This window comes from Hesperophylax consimilis, chromosome 18 (assembly GCF_061612785.1).
Source record: "Hesperophylax consimilis isolate HC1 chromosome 18, BYU_Hcon_1.0, whole genome shotgun sequence".
Classification (NCBI taxonomy): domain Eukaryota; kingdom Metazoa; phylum Arthropoda; class Insecta; order Trichoptera; family Limnephilidae; genus Hesperophylax; species Hesperophylax consimilis.
Window position 1 is genome coordinate 24,077,519 of NC_142853.1, and position 14,458 is coordinate 24,091,976.

Sequence of the window (14,458 nt, forward strand, 5' to 3'; positions counted from 1 at the left end):
CCAAATGTGCTGAGGAATAGCTGGTTAAAGTTTGTCGGGTACTTGCCGATACACCCTGTATAAATAAAAATGAAAATGTTAGTTTGTTCAAAATCTTAAATCTCCGAAAGTTCTTCTGATTGCTTTGTTATTTTGACACAACGATGCATTTGAATACGCATTCGTTTTTATATACCTATAGCATATAGATGTCACCTGTGACAGGTAAAACATGTTTTTTTTTTTTTTTCTTCTTAAAACAACGCCATCTGTTGGACGTAAAAGCAACATGCGCCATTGTCTCTCTATCTACACAGACAGACTGAACCACAGCAACGCATGGCGAGGTACAGCTAGTTATTTATAAAAAATAGCTCTTTTACAAATTCACTTGTTTTGATGATAAAAACATAAAACCACTTTCGAACAGAAATAAACTAAATATTCTTGGCTGAATAACTATCCCGCGCTATAACACAACCACAGACCAACCATTTTATAAAAATATACTCGCTGATGTACCCGGCGTTGCCCGGCTTTCCATAGAGTTTTTCGAAATCTTAAGTAGACTGTAGCCTTTCTCTTGTTTTGAAGGTAAAGTGTGCAAAATTTCACCGATTTCGGAATAAAACTGTAGATTTATATAAAAATGAAAGTTCCGCCACCCACCTGGTTTCCTCCCCGTGGCCGCCCGTGATCGCCAGGTGATCACTCCTTCTTATTATTTTGTTTATAGTATATGTCTGACCATAGTAGAAAAGGAGATGAGAAGTTTAAGAAGCTTCTTAAACTATAATAAAACATTTTACCTAACCTTTTCTAAAAATAATAAAAATAAACCCCCCAATAACCTTAAAATTAGAATACATAATGTTAACTGTAATCAAGAAATATGCCAATCTTGCTTTGAACTCGGAAAAGTTGAAAAGAATAAATATTTAGGTATTGTTATTGATTCAAAATTAAATTGGCAGTCACAAATTAATAATACTGTCTGTAAATTAAGATATCTTACATACACATTTTACAGACTAAAAGAAGTGCTCAATGTTGAAAAACTGAAAATTATTTATTTTTCTTTGGTGCAATCTTCACTCATATACCTACGGAATAATAGGATGGGGCGGTGCGCTTAATGCACATATCAAACCTTTACAAATAATTCAAAATTATATCATCAAAGTTATGTATAGTCTGAAAAGAACATTTTCAAGAGATGAGTTATTTAAAGAATCTAAACTATTCTGTATCCGTAAACTATTTTTTTGCAAACTATGAAATACATCTTTAAAAACAAAAATAAATTCGTAATAAATGAAAACAGAACCAACATTAGAAATAATTATGTATTTTATACCCCCCAAACGAACACAAAACTAATGCAAATACACTGCAGTTTCATTGGACCTCGTACTTTCAATCTTTTACCGAAAAATATTCAAGTGATTACTAAACTTCCTCAATACTTAAAAGAATTAAAATTATGGCTTTTCGATACAGCAGTTGAAACTTTTTTTATTTAATTTGTATCAATTTATGTTTCTCATAAAATATTTACCATATATTACACTAAACACTTATAACTTCACTATACACTATTGTAAACACTTTTTATACAAACCGCTTAGACAAAATGTAATCTTTTTTTTATTTTATATGCCCACAATTTGTTTATTTCTAGGTACAATAACATAATAACTTAAATATATTACCCACGCACAGGCTGCGTCTTAGTGGGTTCCCATTATTCGTATTGATTTGTATAATATTAAATGTAATTAATGTAAAAATTGGGAAAAATAAAGGAATTAAAAAAAAAAAAGTTAGTTTCATGAGGATTTGTCATTTGGTGACAGATATACCACCACATGACCCGACTGGTTTTAAGCCACGCATTCCGTATTTCCAAAAAATTTATAACACATTTCTCTTGAACACTTTAAAATTTAGAGTTCCTAAAAAATATATATTGTTTTTGAAGATAATATTTATACATTTGAGTTGAAACGGTAACTATACGAAATTCAATCGATCGACTAAAATCTCAGAGTGTGCTCCGAAAATGATAACAGAACAATTTTGTTCTGTTATTTAACATGTCGTAGGTATTCAAAAATTCACAGTGTTTCTTTAAATGCAACTTAAGCATTTGTAGAAAGAAATCTTACTAAACAAATCGTGTTTCATTAAATATTTTAACAATTTTCGCAAAATTATTGTCGTTTCATATCTCCCTTCAAATAATCTTCTTCATCTTTTTGAACGCTTACTACGGAGCCTTAAGAACTCTCTCGAACTGTTCGAGTTTCGCTAGTATGGTACGCAGTTATTTTATTTTTCACTCCATGTTTACAAATTATACACCATAGTGTATAGCTACACTAAATTCTGCTTTGTCATACGAGTATGTATGTACCGACTTATATGAATGCAATTTATTTTAAGACGCTTTGAAATTAACGATTTTGTAATGTTTTTAAAATAAATGAAAAATTGAATTGAATTGAATCATCGGTTTTCCTTTGAAATATAAAACCATAACAAATATATTATGGTGGTGAATCTCAGATGACGTAGTGATTGTATTAGACAATTAGACCTACTCAAGATGCACATGGCAATGTTAATATAACCTGAACTTCTTTTGTTTCAGCTCAGAGAAGGTCAAGTTCGTCGGATTGGGGGGGAATTTTACACCTCAGTACAACCCTGATGCTATATACGATGTTATAAAAATTCACACCCACCCACTATACAACTACAGTTACTCATTTGTGTATAATAGCATCGCCCTTCTGCAGCTTGACAGACAGTAAGCTTTTCATAATTGTACAAAACATTGGAATAATGTGAGTAAAAATCACAAAATAAATATGTTCATGGGTGCGACCAGAATTTCTAAAAAAGACCATTTGCTATTCCGGCGTTTACTCTAGCAACTGAGCTATCTCCCGAACCTTCAGACCTGCCGCATTTCTGCATTCCATTTAATACACATTTAAGTGTGTACATATTATTTTATCAACATTAAAAATCTGACGGCCACCGTGGTTGAGTGGTAAGGCTCTCAACTAGCAATCCGGAGGTCGGAGGTTCAAATAGTAAATCTTATTTTAATAATTTATTATGTAGCACATTTGCAGTACTTTCTAGAGTGGAATATACTCTCAGTATCGCCCTGGTGTAAGACTACCATTCAGAATTGAAACTTTGCTTGAGATGGCTTTAGCCGTGTTTGGTGACCAGATCTGAACAGCCAGGTACTTTCCCACATTCCTATTCCCCATCTCCTAGGTTAGTTCCTTATTACTTATTAGCAGGAATAGTTCCACATGTATAGTGCCACCTCAGTGTAGGTCGACCAACAAACACTCCGGAGTCCTGCAGAGTTCCGTTCAATTGGTTAACTTCCATAGCGGAACAGGCCCAGTGTTGCTTCACATGGTCTGATGCTCTGTAGGGAACTCGCTTGCGTAGCGCGGGTGTAAACTGTGCGCCACACTAAACAGTTTAGACTTATATAGAAATATACCTAGGGCAGACCCTTGAAACATCACAGATAGTCTGAATTCTCGACAAATCAGTTCCAATTTTGAAAATGATGACACTTAAATTCAAAACCAAAGTTCTGGATATGATTTCAAATTTTCACGTCTTTAAATTACGGTGATTTATTTTTGGGGTATTATGCCAGGTTGCACTACCTCCTTCTTTAGCCAACGTTTCGGAGAGCATTATAGTGTCCATTATCAGGGCAGATGTGTAATCGAATGTGAAATTACATGTTTATTTGTAATTACTGTAATAGATGCTATACTAAACGAATCGTGTTTCATTAAATATTTTAACAATTTTCGCAAAATTATTGTCGTTTCATATCTCCCTTCAAACAATCTTCTTCATCTTTTTGAACGCTTACTACGGAGCCTTAAGAACTCTCTCGAACTGTTCGAAGAGTAAAGTTAGCGAGATGAGTCAGTAGTTGAACAGAATCAATTCCGATATCGACGTATTATATATTTAGTTTTTAAGAAGTTGCTTTTAAACAGCATCTTTGTTTGGTAAGTTTTTAGATTCTCACGGCCAAAAGCATTTTTGTTGTTTGTTTTTGGGGTGTTATGCCGTGTTGCGCTAAATCCTTCTTTAGCCGACGTTTCGGACAGCGTTGCAGTGTCCATCATCAGGGCAGATCCGGTAGATCCGAAGATGTGTTCGGATCATCTTCGGATCTACCGGATCTGCCCTGATGAATGCTGTCCGAAGTGGGCTAAAGAAGGAGGTAGCGCAATATGGCATAGCACCCCAAAAATAAATCAAAGTTCTGGAGTTCATTGAACCAGAGTTACGGACAGAGTCACAACCGACATTAGAACCTATTTGTAATTATTATTACAATGTTACAGTCATAGACATATGAATATTAGTAGACCTGCCCTAAGTGATTAAAAGCGTATTATCCCCACTCCCCATACCGGTTCCATTGGAACCGGCTGGGCTCGCGTATGGCCTCAAGCGAAATTTGAAAACGTGACGTCATCATTCTTGTGCGAACTATGGTCGAGGCATCATCGGTTCATTTTACGAAATAACACGGCAAAATGTTGACTTGTACTATGAAAACTTGTAAAAATAGATGTGAAAAAGAGAATAAACCCTATTGTCGTATTACATTCCATATATAAGCATTATTTTACTTTATTTTAAGCATATTCACATCGTATAATATAGATCAGTTTTAGAAACATATTATACTATCATATCGAGAAACGTCTGGACGCGAAACACAAAGCTGGTTGGTTGCTGGGAAGTAAATTATGAACATTTATAAAAGTGTCTTAACTAAATACTTAAACGAAATATTCGACTCTGAAAATACAACCGAATTTTTTTGCCGAATTTGGACTTCGCAAATTTGTTCATAACGTGGCGAGTAATTTGCACTCCCATGTAAAAATGTCTATTCATTCCAAAGCAGATTTTACTTTTAAGAAGTAAATGGTGATATTACAATGCGAGATGCCTATTTACTGTCAGATTGATTTATTGACGAATCACAGTCAGCCTTACGCCCTTCGTTCTTCAACAGTTGATTTTACCCCTCGCCATTATCTTCTCGTCTATTAATTCCTATGTCTGTGGTTACAGTCAATAATCTGTTGAAAAGTAATGTCACGATATTTATTATTTTTATGAAATTTTATAATTTATTGTTACTTTATTACCATTATTTCCAATGTCAAATAACAGATGACAGGGTCTCACGAGTGTCATGCGTCATGCGTCATGCCGGAATATCGGCATACCGCACCTAAAGGGTTAAGGAATATTATTGCATTGCACTACCACTTTACAGTTTTACAAAAATAAATTATATCAATTTCAGGGTAACATTCACAAGCAGTATAATCCCAGCCTGTCTCCACACCGGCACAACTCTTCCTGACAGTGGCTTCATCCTTACTGGGCGGCATGACTTTCTCACCATACCCGCCCACAAGGTTAGAACACATTGCTCTGCCTTCAGAATGAACAATTACCGATGATGTGATTACTATACAGGATGTATCGGCACGTACCCGACAAACTTTAACCAGCTATTCCTTAGCACATTTGGAGTAAAAAATGTTATGGGCACTTTGCTGTCCGGTAACATTTTTTTTTAATAAAAATATTATTTTTCATATTTTCACCACATGTCACCAATGTTTTATCCTTTGTCAAAGTTTGAAAACCCGTCTGACAGTATTTTGTTCGAGTTTCGTTGAATAATGTACGTACGTACCTACGTTAGCTCTCTTTTACAATCACAACAAAATGGCACGGCACCATTCGTCTCATTTTTAACTATTATTATTTAGTGTGTACGAAAGAGCGAGGACACTTTTTGACACACTTGCTAATAACAGCTGTTGAACACGATAAACCATGCAAATGACAGTGACGGAGTGTGGATTTTTTATTTATTTTTTGTTTTTAATGGAAATAAAATGTTACCGGACAGCAAAGCGCCCATAACATTTTTTACTCCAAATGTGCTGAGGAATAGCTGGTTAAAGTTTGTCGGGTACTTGCCGATACACCCTGTATTATGGACATCTGTGGCTAGTACTAAATGTACAATTGTTTAAATAGATATCTAACCATCACGCCGTCTCCCGCAGGGGTAGGCAGAGAGGATGGACCGCCACACAACTCTGTTTTATAACACACCCCTCGCTTCATGCACATTCATACATAAGTTCTGTTAATCTGAATCTTGAGATGACCCAAGTACTTGCCATGTCTACCTTGGGAGTCCCAGAGTTCTTCTACCATCCACTCCTTACTCCGTACATTCGCTCTACATGTCAAACCCATCTTAGAGTCCCTTAGCTTACATTATTGAATTCTTTCCCGATCTCCACATGTTTATGGTATTTCTACCACTCTGAAGAGGAGAAATGAAATGTTGATTAAATCACACCCTTAGAAGTAGCTGCTTCAAATCCTCGCGTGTAATTTCACGATAAATTATTAATTTATTAAAAGTAATGTATGTCAAATCCTCGCGTGTAATTTCACGATAAATTATTGATTTATTAAAAGTAATGTATGTCATAGACTGGTTCTAGACGGTTGGGAGTAGTTGAGAGACTTGTGTAGTATTTACATTAAAAAACAATTTTTTTCAAAACCTCACTTCACATTGAAATACTATACGGATTGTTCTCATTGGATAAAACAATTAGTTGGTACGTTTTTCAACATTTCAGACGACAATGCAGAGAGTATCTGAGGAGGAGTGCTCTTTAACATTCCCCACTGGCAGCTATGCACACCCTGCCGGCGTAAAACATGACCTGGAGATTTGCAGCCGCCCAGTCAACACAACTGGAGTATGTCCGGTATGTAACGCTGGGATGCATTGTACACCAAGCTCATTATAACAAGGATGTTTTTTATTATTTAATATTGATAATAAAACATTGATATAACAAGAATTTTATAAATAACAGAAGAGTAGTCCCGCTGCCTGCCCCATGGCAGCTTGTCTACAGGTCTACCATTTTTTTTCAATTTAATTAACATAACACATAATCATGTTGCATATAAAAATTAGTTTTAATTTCATAATAATGTCTATATTATGTAACGTAACATTAAATCTCTTAGGAAGGGTTGTTTCACAGAATTTGAACAATTCATCTAATTTCAAATTTGATTTTCAAGTTCTGTGAAGGTTCTATTCAAGTTCTGTTGGTATTTCAGCTTTGTGAAGCCCTTGGTCAATAATGATATAATTAATAATAGAACTTGAATAGAACCTACACAGAACATGAAAACCAACTTTGAAATTTGATGAATTGTTATTATTCCGCGAAACAACCCGTCCTTATTCTTCTTCTGATTGCTCTCTTCTCTCGTAATGTATCTACTATTAACGGCCCTCGCTACTAAATGTTTCTAGCGCGAATTCGAATATCTAACTCGCTGCACCTGGCAGCTGGCCGGTGCGTTCCATTCAATACAAGACACGCACAGAGCAAAACAAATTATTATTAATTAAAGATATTGTGATTATGAAAATTATGTTAAAATATATTTTAGAATGTAATGCAATATTACAATAGCTTGATTCATGGAGGAGGTTCTCAGTAACAACATTTAATATAACTTTTTATTTGGATTTTTTTTTTGATAAATACAATTATAAAGAGTTACAAAAGGCTTCCCTTTGTTCCAGCCTGGTTTCGCAGTGCGGCGGGGCACTGTTAATACTAAATTGTATAGTTTAATTTGAGGTCACGGGTTCAAAAGCCGGCGAGGACAAAACAAATTTAATTTAATTTATATAAGTATGTCATATTATAGAATTAAAATAAATTTTATATAGTTACATATAATGAATCTGTACCTCGTTCAAAAGTGGAAGATACGTTCAGTATCACCCTGGTGAGAGACCATAATTCAGGATTGAAAGTTGCTTGAGAACGGCGTAGATATGTTTAGTGACTAGATCTGAATAGCCTGGAACTTTCCAACCCCCCATCTTCCCTATCTCTAAAAATGTAGACCACATACATAAGGAATATAAATGAAATTTCTTTTCAGGACACTTCAATGAAAATGTTATTGATCTTCTTAAAAATTCTTACATGTTTTGGTTTTAGCTGAAACCAATTTGACTTTACTTCTTTTCGGTATTATGCACTTTGAATTACTCAGGATTTATAATAGGCATGCAGCGATTATGTCCAGGATCAATTAATTCGGGTAGCATGCAAAAATTGTAAAAGCGATTCAGCTGTTCAACCATATTAGTCTGCCGAAATTCGTCATCCCGTAAAATTTTTTCGATTTTTATCCGAGTTCAGTCCATACAACAAACATACAAATAGCTTTTTTTGTTACATGTAATTGGCCCTGAACCTGGTAAAACCAATCGTGAGATGTATTTACCAGAATTTCTCCATTTTTGCTAACATAATTTTTTTGGATTTTACTGCTTCTTATATGAGCATGCTGCTTGCTGCGAAAGGACATTTAATTTCAATCACGGTGTATTCAGAAGAAATTCCATCTGGTGTCGCACCCATATACGGATACTCTTCATGTATGAAAAGACCACACTTTTCTATGGTAATGCTTTCTAGTTCTGCAAGCTCCTTCAGGACATTGTATTCATATTTGACTTTGACTTTGGACAATACCCTCAACACTACATCACTTGTTCCTGTATTCTCTCTGAAACCAAACTGATTGCTAGAGAGTATGTATATTATATGTTTCTAAGAATGATACCAATCTCGACATATCTAATCTCTCTATTACTTTTGAAAGAGTATTGAGTAAGAATATAGGTCTGTAATTATTAACATCTAGACGATCTCCATATTTAAAAAGGGGAATTACTTTAGCTTTCTTACAATGAGAAGGGAACATCCCACTCTCGAAGCTAATACAGTGTTTTCCAATAAGAGGTGTTATTTTGAATAGCCCGCTATTTCGGTAGATGTTACTTTTGAAGCTGTCATTTTTTGACATTTGACAAGTAGAAACAACGCCATTAATAAAATGGAACGATACACGCTTCAACAACGCATTGAACTTATTAAAATTCACTTGAGTGAATCAAATGCAAATCATTTTGAGTGATGAGGCCCATTTCCACCTCGGTGGCTTCGTCAACACGCAAAAACGTCGCATCTGAGGCTCGAAAAACCCAAGAGTTATTGTTAAAAAGCCTCTTTACACTCAACGTGTGACTGTTTGGTGCGGCTTATGGTCCGGCGGAGTCATTGGACCTTACTTTTTTGAAAATGAGGCTGGAGCAACAGAATGGACAACAGTGAATGGACTGCGCTACCGAAAAAAAATGAATGATGTTTTATGGCCGGAATCGGATGGTATTAATCTGGACAACGTTTACTTTCAACAAGACGGCGCTACGTGCCACACAATCAACGAAACCATTGATATTTTACGATTAAATATCAAAATTACACCTCTTATTGGAAAACTCCTGTATTTACAAGGTGAGATATGAGACAAGCTAATTCGGATACATGCATTTTATACACCATAACACTTAAAGAATCAATACCGCACGAGAAAGACATTTTTAAATCATTTATCACATTTGTGACTTCAGAAATGCTAGTTGGTTTAAAATAAAAATTGTCCCCTGTAACGTGAAGTTCAGATTTAAAATCATTCACCAGACACATCTCAATAGTTTTATTAGCACTGCACAAATTACTAGCGAAGCTTGGACCAATGTCACTGAAGAAGTAATTTATATGATTAGTAATTATATTTGGACTCTCTTCTATTGAAGTAATAATACTATTAATTTTCAATTTTTTAAGGTAGTTTGTTTCTTTAGTTGTTTAGTGACTAGATCTGAATAGCCAGGAACTTTCCAACCCTCCTTTTCCCTATTTCTAAAAATGTGGACTACATACATTAGGAATATAAATGAAATTTCTTCTGAAGAAACTTCAATGAAATAAAATGTTATTGATTTCTTCGAAACAATTCCTTTTTACATGTTTTGGTTTTAGCTGAAACCAATTTTACTTTGTTTCTTTTCGCTATTATGCACTTTTCTAAATACTCAGGATTTCTAATAGGCATGCAGCGATTGTGTCGAGGATCAATTAATTCGGGTAGCATGCAAAAATTGTAAAAGCGTTTCTTGACATTATCAAGCTCGAAGTCATATTGGGTACGTAATTAGTGTCGCCAGTATCCCGTTTGCAAAAGTATGCCCGTTCCTTGCATAGTGAGTGGTCTCCAAATACATGTTTTGGACCATTCAAATATATCCAAATAAAACTGTTTTATTTTTCCTAATTCAAAGTCTTCCGGTACGTTATTGCACAACGTACAGCCGTTCTCGGGCGTAAAATACGGCTTGACACAATCTTCCTCAATGCTAAGGGATACTTCTAACAGTGATTTAAGTTTTTTGCAATAATTTCGAAGTAAGTGATTTCGGCATTCGATCTTTTCGACTGAAACATTTTTATACGATGTGCTTCTTTTACTTTATTGTAAGTGCTGGAATATTTTATATACTTTTATATTTTAAAAACATCAAATTGTTTATTACTATATTTATTAGAAACCCGAAAAAAAGTTAACAATAAATTAATTCTTTATAATATGAAATTGTTTATTACCTAGAAACCCGAAAAAATGTTAACAATATATTAATTCTTAATAATATTAAATTGTTTATTACCTAGAAACCCAAAAAAATGTTAACAATAAATTGATTCTTAATAATACTATTTGACACTACACAGCTTCGACGGAAACGCACAGATGAAACATAAAAAAAGGCGACACACTATTATAGTCCCTACGCGCAACGCATAGAGTGGAATATTGTTGAAACGTCTCATGGAAGTGTAATAATTACGCGGAATTTCGAACTTTGAAAAAATATTGACACGACGGACCGTAGAAAGCGTGCATTCACGGCCACCTCATAGAGCCGAATGAGTAGGAGAATTCTTAGATGTTCATTATATAGTATTTAACGAAAATAAATTGTAAGTAAAAACATATATCTCGACAGAAAAATGTATTTATGATATCCTAGCGTGGCTACATTATCGATATTTTGACGATTAATAACTTAGATTGTCGTTTGAATCTGACAATTCATGATTCTTCATACAACGATTGAGGTCGCTAGTAAGGAAGGCCCAGGAGAAACGACTTCCTTAATTAATTCCTCCCCAGGATTATCATTTGGGTAACTTTTTCATATTATATGATTAAGTAGGTAGGTATATAAGTACCTACTTACAAATCTTAAGTTTTCAGAAGAAATTTTGATTTAATTAGAGAAAAACGAAAACATACATTTATTGGATGCGAGGACTTTTATTCACAGAACTACTTGGGTTAGGTTAGGTTAGGTTAGGTTAGGTTAGGTTAGGTTAGGTTAGGTTAGGTTAGGTTAGGTTAGGTTAACCAAACCATTTCCATTGCCCATGAATGTAAACACTGACTATGTACCAGTTATAAAGAAGCGATTAATTAATTAAAATGAATTAATAATCTGTCATTTGAAGTGTGTTCACTTTATTTGTTCTCAGGGCTTGTACAGCGGCAGCCCGCTGACTATTTCCAACAGCCCCAGGGTGGCCTGTACTCACCTGCTGGTGGGGTTGAAATCTTGGAATGAGGATTCACCCTGCATAGTGACCAATACGCGGATATCTACCTTCGTCCCTTGGATAGAGGGTATTGTGTGGCCTGAAAGCGGTGTTGTTGTTTAGGACCGTGTTTTAAGCAATTTGTAAATTATTTTTTATTATAATTTTTTTTTCATTCTGAATATAATGGTATCAATAGAATTAGTTAAGGGGGGCAGTTGCCCTAATCCCCCCCCCCCTTCTGTGTATGCATGGTGTCTGGAAACTTGCAGTACAAGCGGCAAACTGGCGCATTTACGTCACATGGAAAACCCAAAAAATACTCTGGTTTTGTTCGATCAGAGCAATCTGCCAATGAAAAAATGTACTCCTACGTTTGGTTCAAAGATGGAAAAATAATGACGCGAAGAATGCCAACCGAAAAAATAATTTATATAAAACATATAGATGATATAAAAAATATTGTATAACAAAAGGGCACAAAAACGATTACGAAAAAAAATATAAAAATGGCTGACATTATATTAACCTCGGAACCAAATGATCTATCGAATTTAAATAACAACTCTTTCAATATACTACACAAAAACATAAGAAGCATAAGAAAAAATTTTGATGAATTGCAAATTTTATTGAAATATTTAAAAGTTAATTTTCAAATAATAATACTTACTGAATGTTGGATAAATCATAAATACATGAAATTGGAAATTGCTGGATATACAACCTACTCAAGTTTGAATAACAAAAAACAAAACGATGGTGTAATTATATACATTAAAAATGAAATAAGAGCCGAAGTTGAAGAAATTATTATCACAAATGCCAATTCTTTAAAAATTAAAATCAGTAAAGAAAAAGCTATATTAGCAATCTATCGATCGCCCTCAACAAGAAACATCGACCCATTCCTTAAATCCGTAGACGAGGAACTCTGCCTTCTTAAAGAAACGAAAAACATATTTATTATTGGAGATGTAAATATAAATATTTTAGAAAATGGACACCCTAAGCGAATTCAATATCTGCAGATGCTAGCATCCCATGGACTGGAAAGCTTAATAAATGTTCCTACTCGAAAAGTGGACAACAGTGAAAGTTGCATAGACCATATAATGAGTAAAACAAAAGACATTACTCAAACTGTTGTATTTAATTCAACTATAACCGATCATTATACAACTATGCTTTCAATAAAAATAAACAAGTCAAATAAAATGAAGAAAAAACCATTAACAACAGAAAAAACAGAAATCAACTGGAATATCATTAAACATAATCTACAATGTACCGATTGACGTGCTGAATATAAACAATGTTCCCAGGACATACGCTGATAATCCTGACCAAATACTTGAATACGTCAATAATTTTTTCATAAATATAGGATCAAATCTAGCAAAGTAAGTTACAAAATGTAACGAAGATGTACAAATAAACGAACCACCTGAGCAAGGAAATCAGCTCAATTTTAAACAAATTACAGCTGACGATATCAAAAACACAATTTCTTCTTTAAAATCAAATATTTCTTCGGGGGAGGACACAACCTCAACCAACGCAATAAAATATCTCTGTAAAGAACTTATCGAACCACTTACATACTTAGTCAACATGTCTATAACGAATAGCATATTCCCTACAGCCCTCAAAAAAGCGATTGTTATACCAATATTTAAACAAGGATGTAAAAATGACATAAACAATTACCGACCAATAAGCCTACTAAATGCATTTTCAAAAATATTGGAAAGAATACTAAAAAACCAACTCTTATCCTACTTAGAAGACAATAAAAAATTATCAAAAACTCAGTATGGATTTAGGGAGAACTTAAGTACTAGTGACGCCATAGAAAAAATTACCGATATGATCACTAAAAGTTTAGACAGTGGAGAAAAAACTTTGGCAATCTTCATAGACTTACAAAAGGCTTTTGACACAATAGATCACAAAATACTTTTTTCAAAACTTTCAAAAATTGGTATGTCATGTACAACACTAAACTTACTAAAAAGCTATATGACGGAGCGTACACAGAGCGTCCAAATTAACAAGAGAAAAAGCAAACCTCTCCTAATCAACCATGGAGTACCACAAGGAAGCGTACTAGGTCCGATATTATTTTTAATATACATTAATGATATCTGTAACCTAGAAACAAGAGGAAAAATCATTAGTTTTGCTGATGACACAGTAATTTTATTTAAAGAAAAAGATTGGATAAATACCTACAAAGATGCTGAACACGGACTTGGTCTCCTGCAAAACTGGCTTAAAAGAAACTCCCTGACGCTTAATGTCAATAAAACAAAATATCTGACATTTTCTAAAACAGCCAGAGGGCAGCCGTCAGAGGACCTTAATCTCAAATTACATTCATGCCAAGGAATTTATCAAAAAAATCAAGGCTTATCATGCCTCTGTCCCACTATAGCACACTCCAAAAGCATCAAATATCTTGGAATTGAAATTGATGATAATCTCCGTTGGAACTCACATATAGATGTAATTACAAAAAAACTAACCAGGTACATATACTTCTTTAGAAACATTCGCAATATCCTCAATATAAACGATATTAAAAAAGTATACTATGCTTTGTGTCAATCACAAATAGAGTACGGAATAACTGGATGGGGGTCTGCCTTGAGCACTCACACAGAGCGGCTCAATATAGCACAAAAAGGAGTATTAAAGACTATACTGAAAGTTCCGCTTAGAACTCCGACAGAAGAAATATTCAAAAACTTCAATGTTTACAATGTACAGAAACTATATTCAAAAAATATTTTATTTAAACTGAAAAAAAACATATCCGAATACTC

At 34.2% G+C, this 14,458-nt stretch overlaps 1 protein-coding gene across 1 annotated transcript in view; it reads left to right on the top strand.

Annotated features, from left to right (window-relative positions):
• LOC149415544 (serine protease snk-like) overlaps positions 1-14,156 on the top strand; it is a 38,262-nt gene extending 24,106 nt beyond the window's left edge. Inside the window, exons 8-11 of the mRNA XM_089642717.1 lie at positions 2,633-2,791; positions 5,363-5,477; positions 6,732-6,863; positions 11,571-14,156. Coding sequence (XP_089498843.1) covers positions 2,633-2,791; positions 5,363-5,477; positions 6,732-6,863; positions 11,571-11,753 — 589 coding nt within the window. The 3' untranslated portion in view covers positions 11,754-14,156. The remainder of the gene's footprint in view (positions 1-2,632; positions 2,792-5,362; positions 5,478-6,731; positions 6,864-11,570) is intronic.
• The last annotated feature ends 302 nt before the right edge of the window (positions 14,157-14,458 follow it).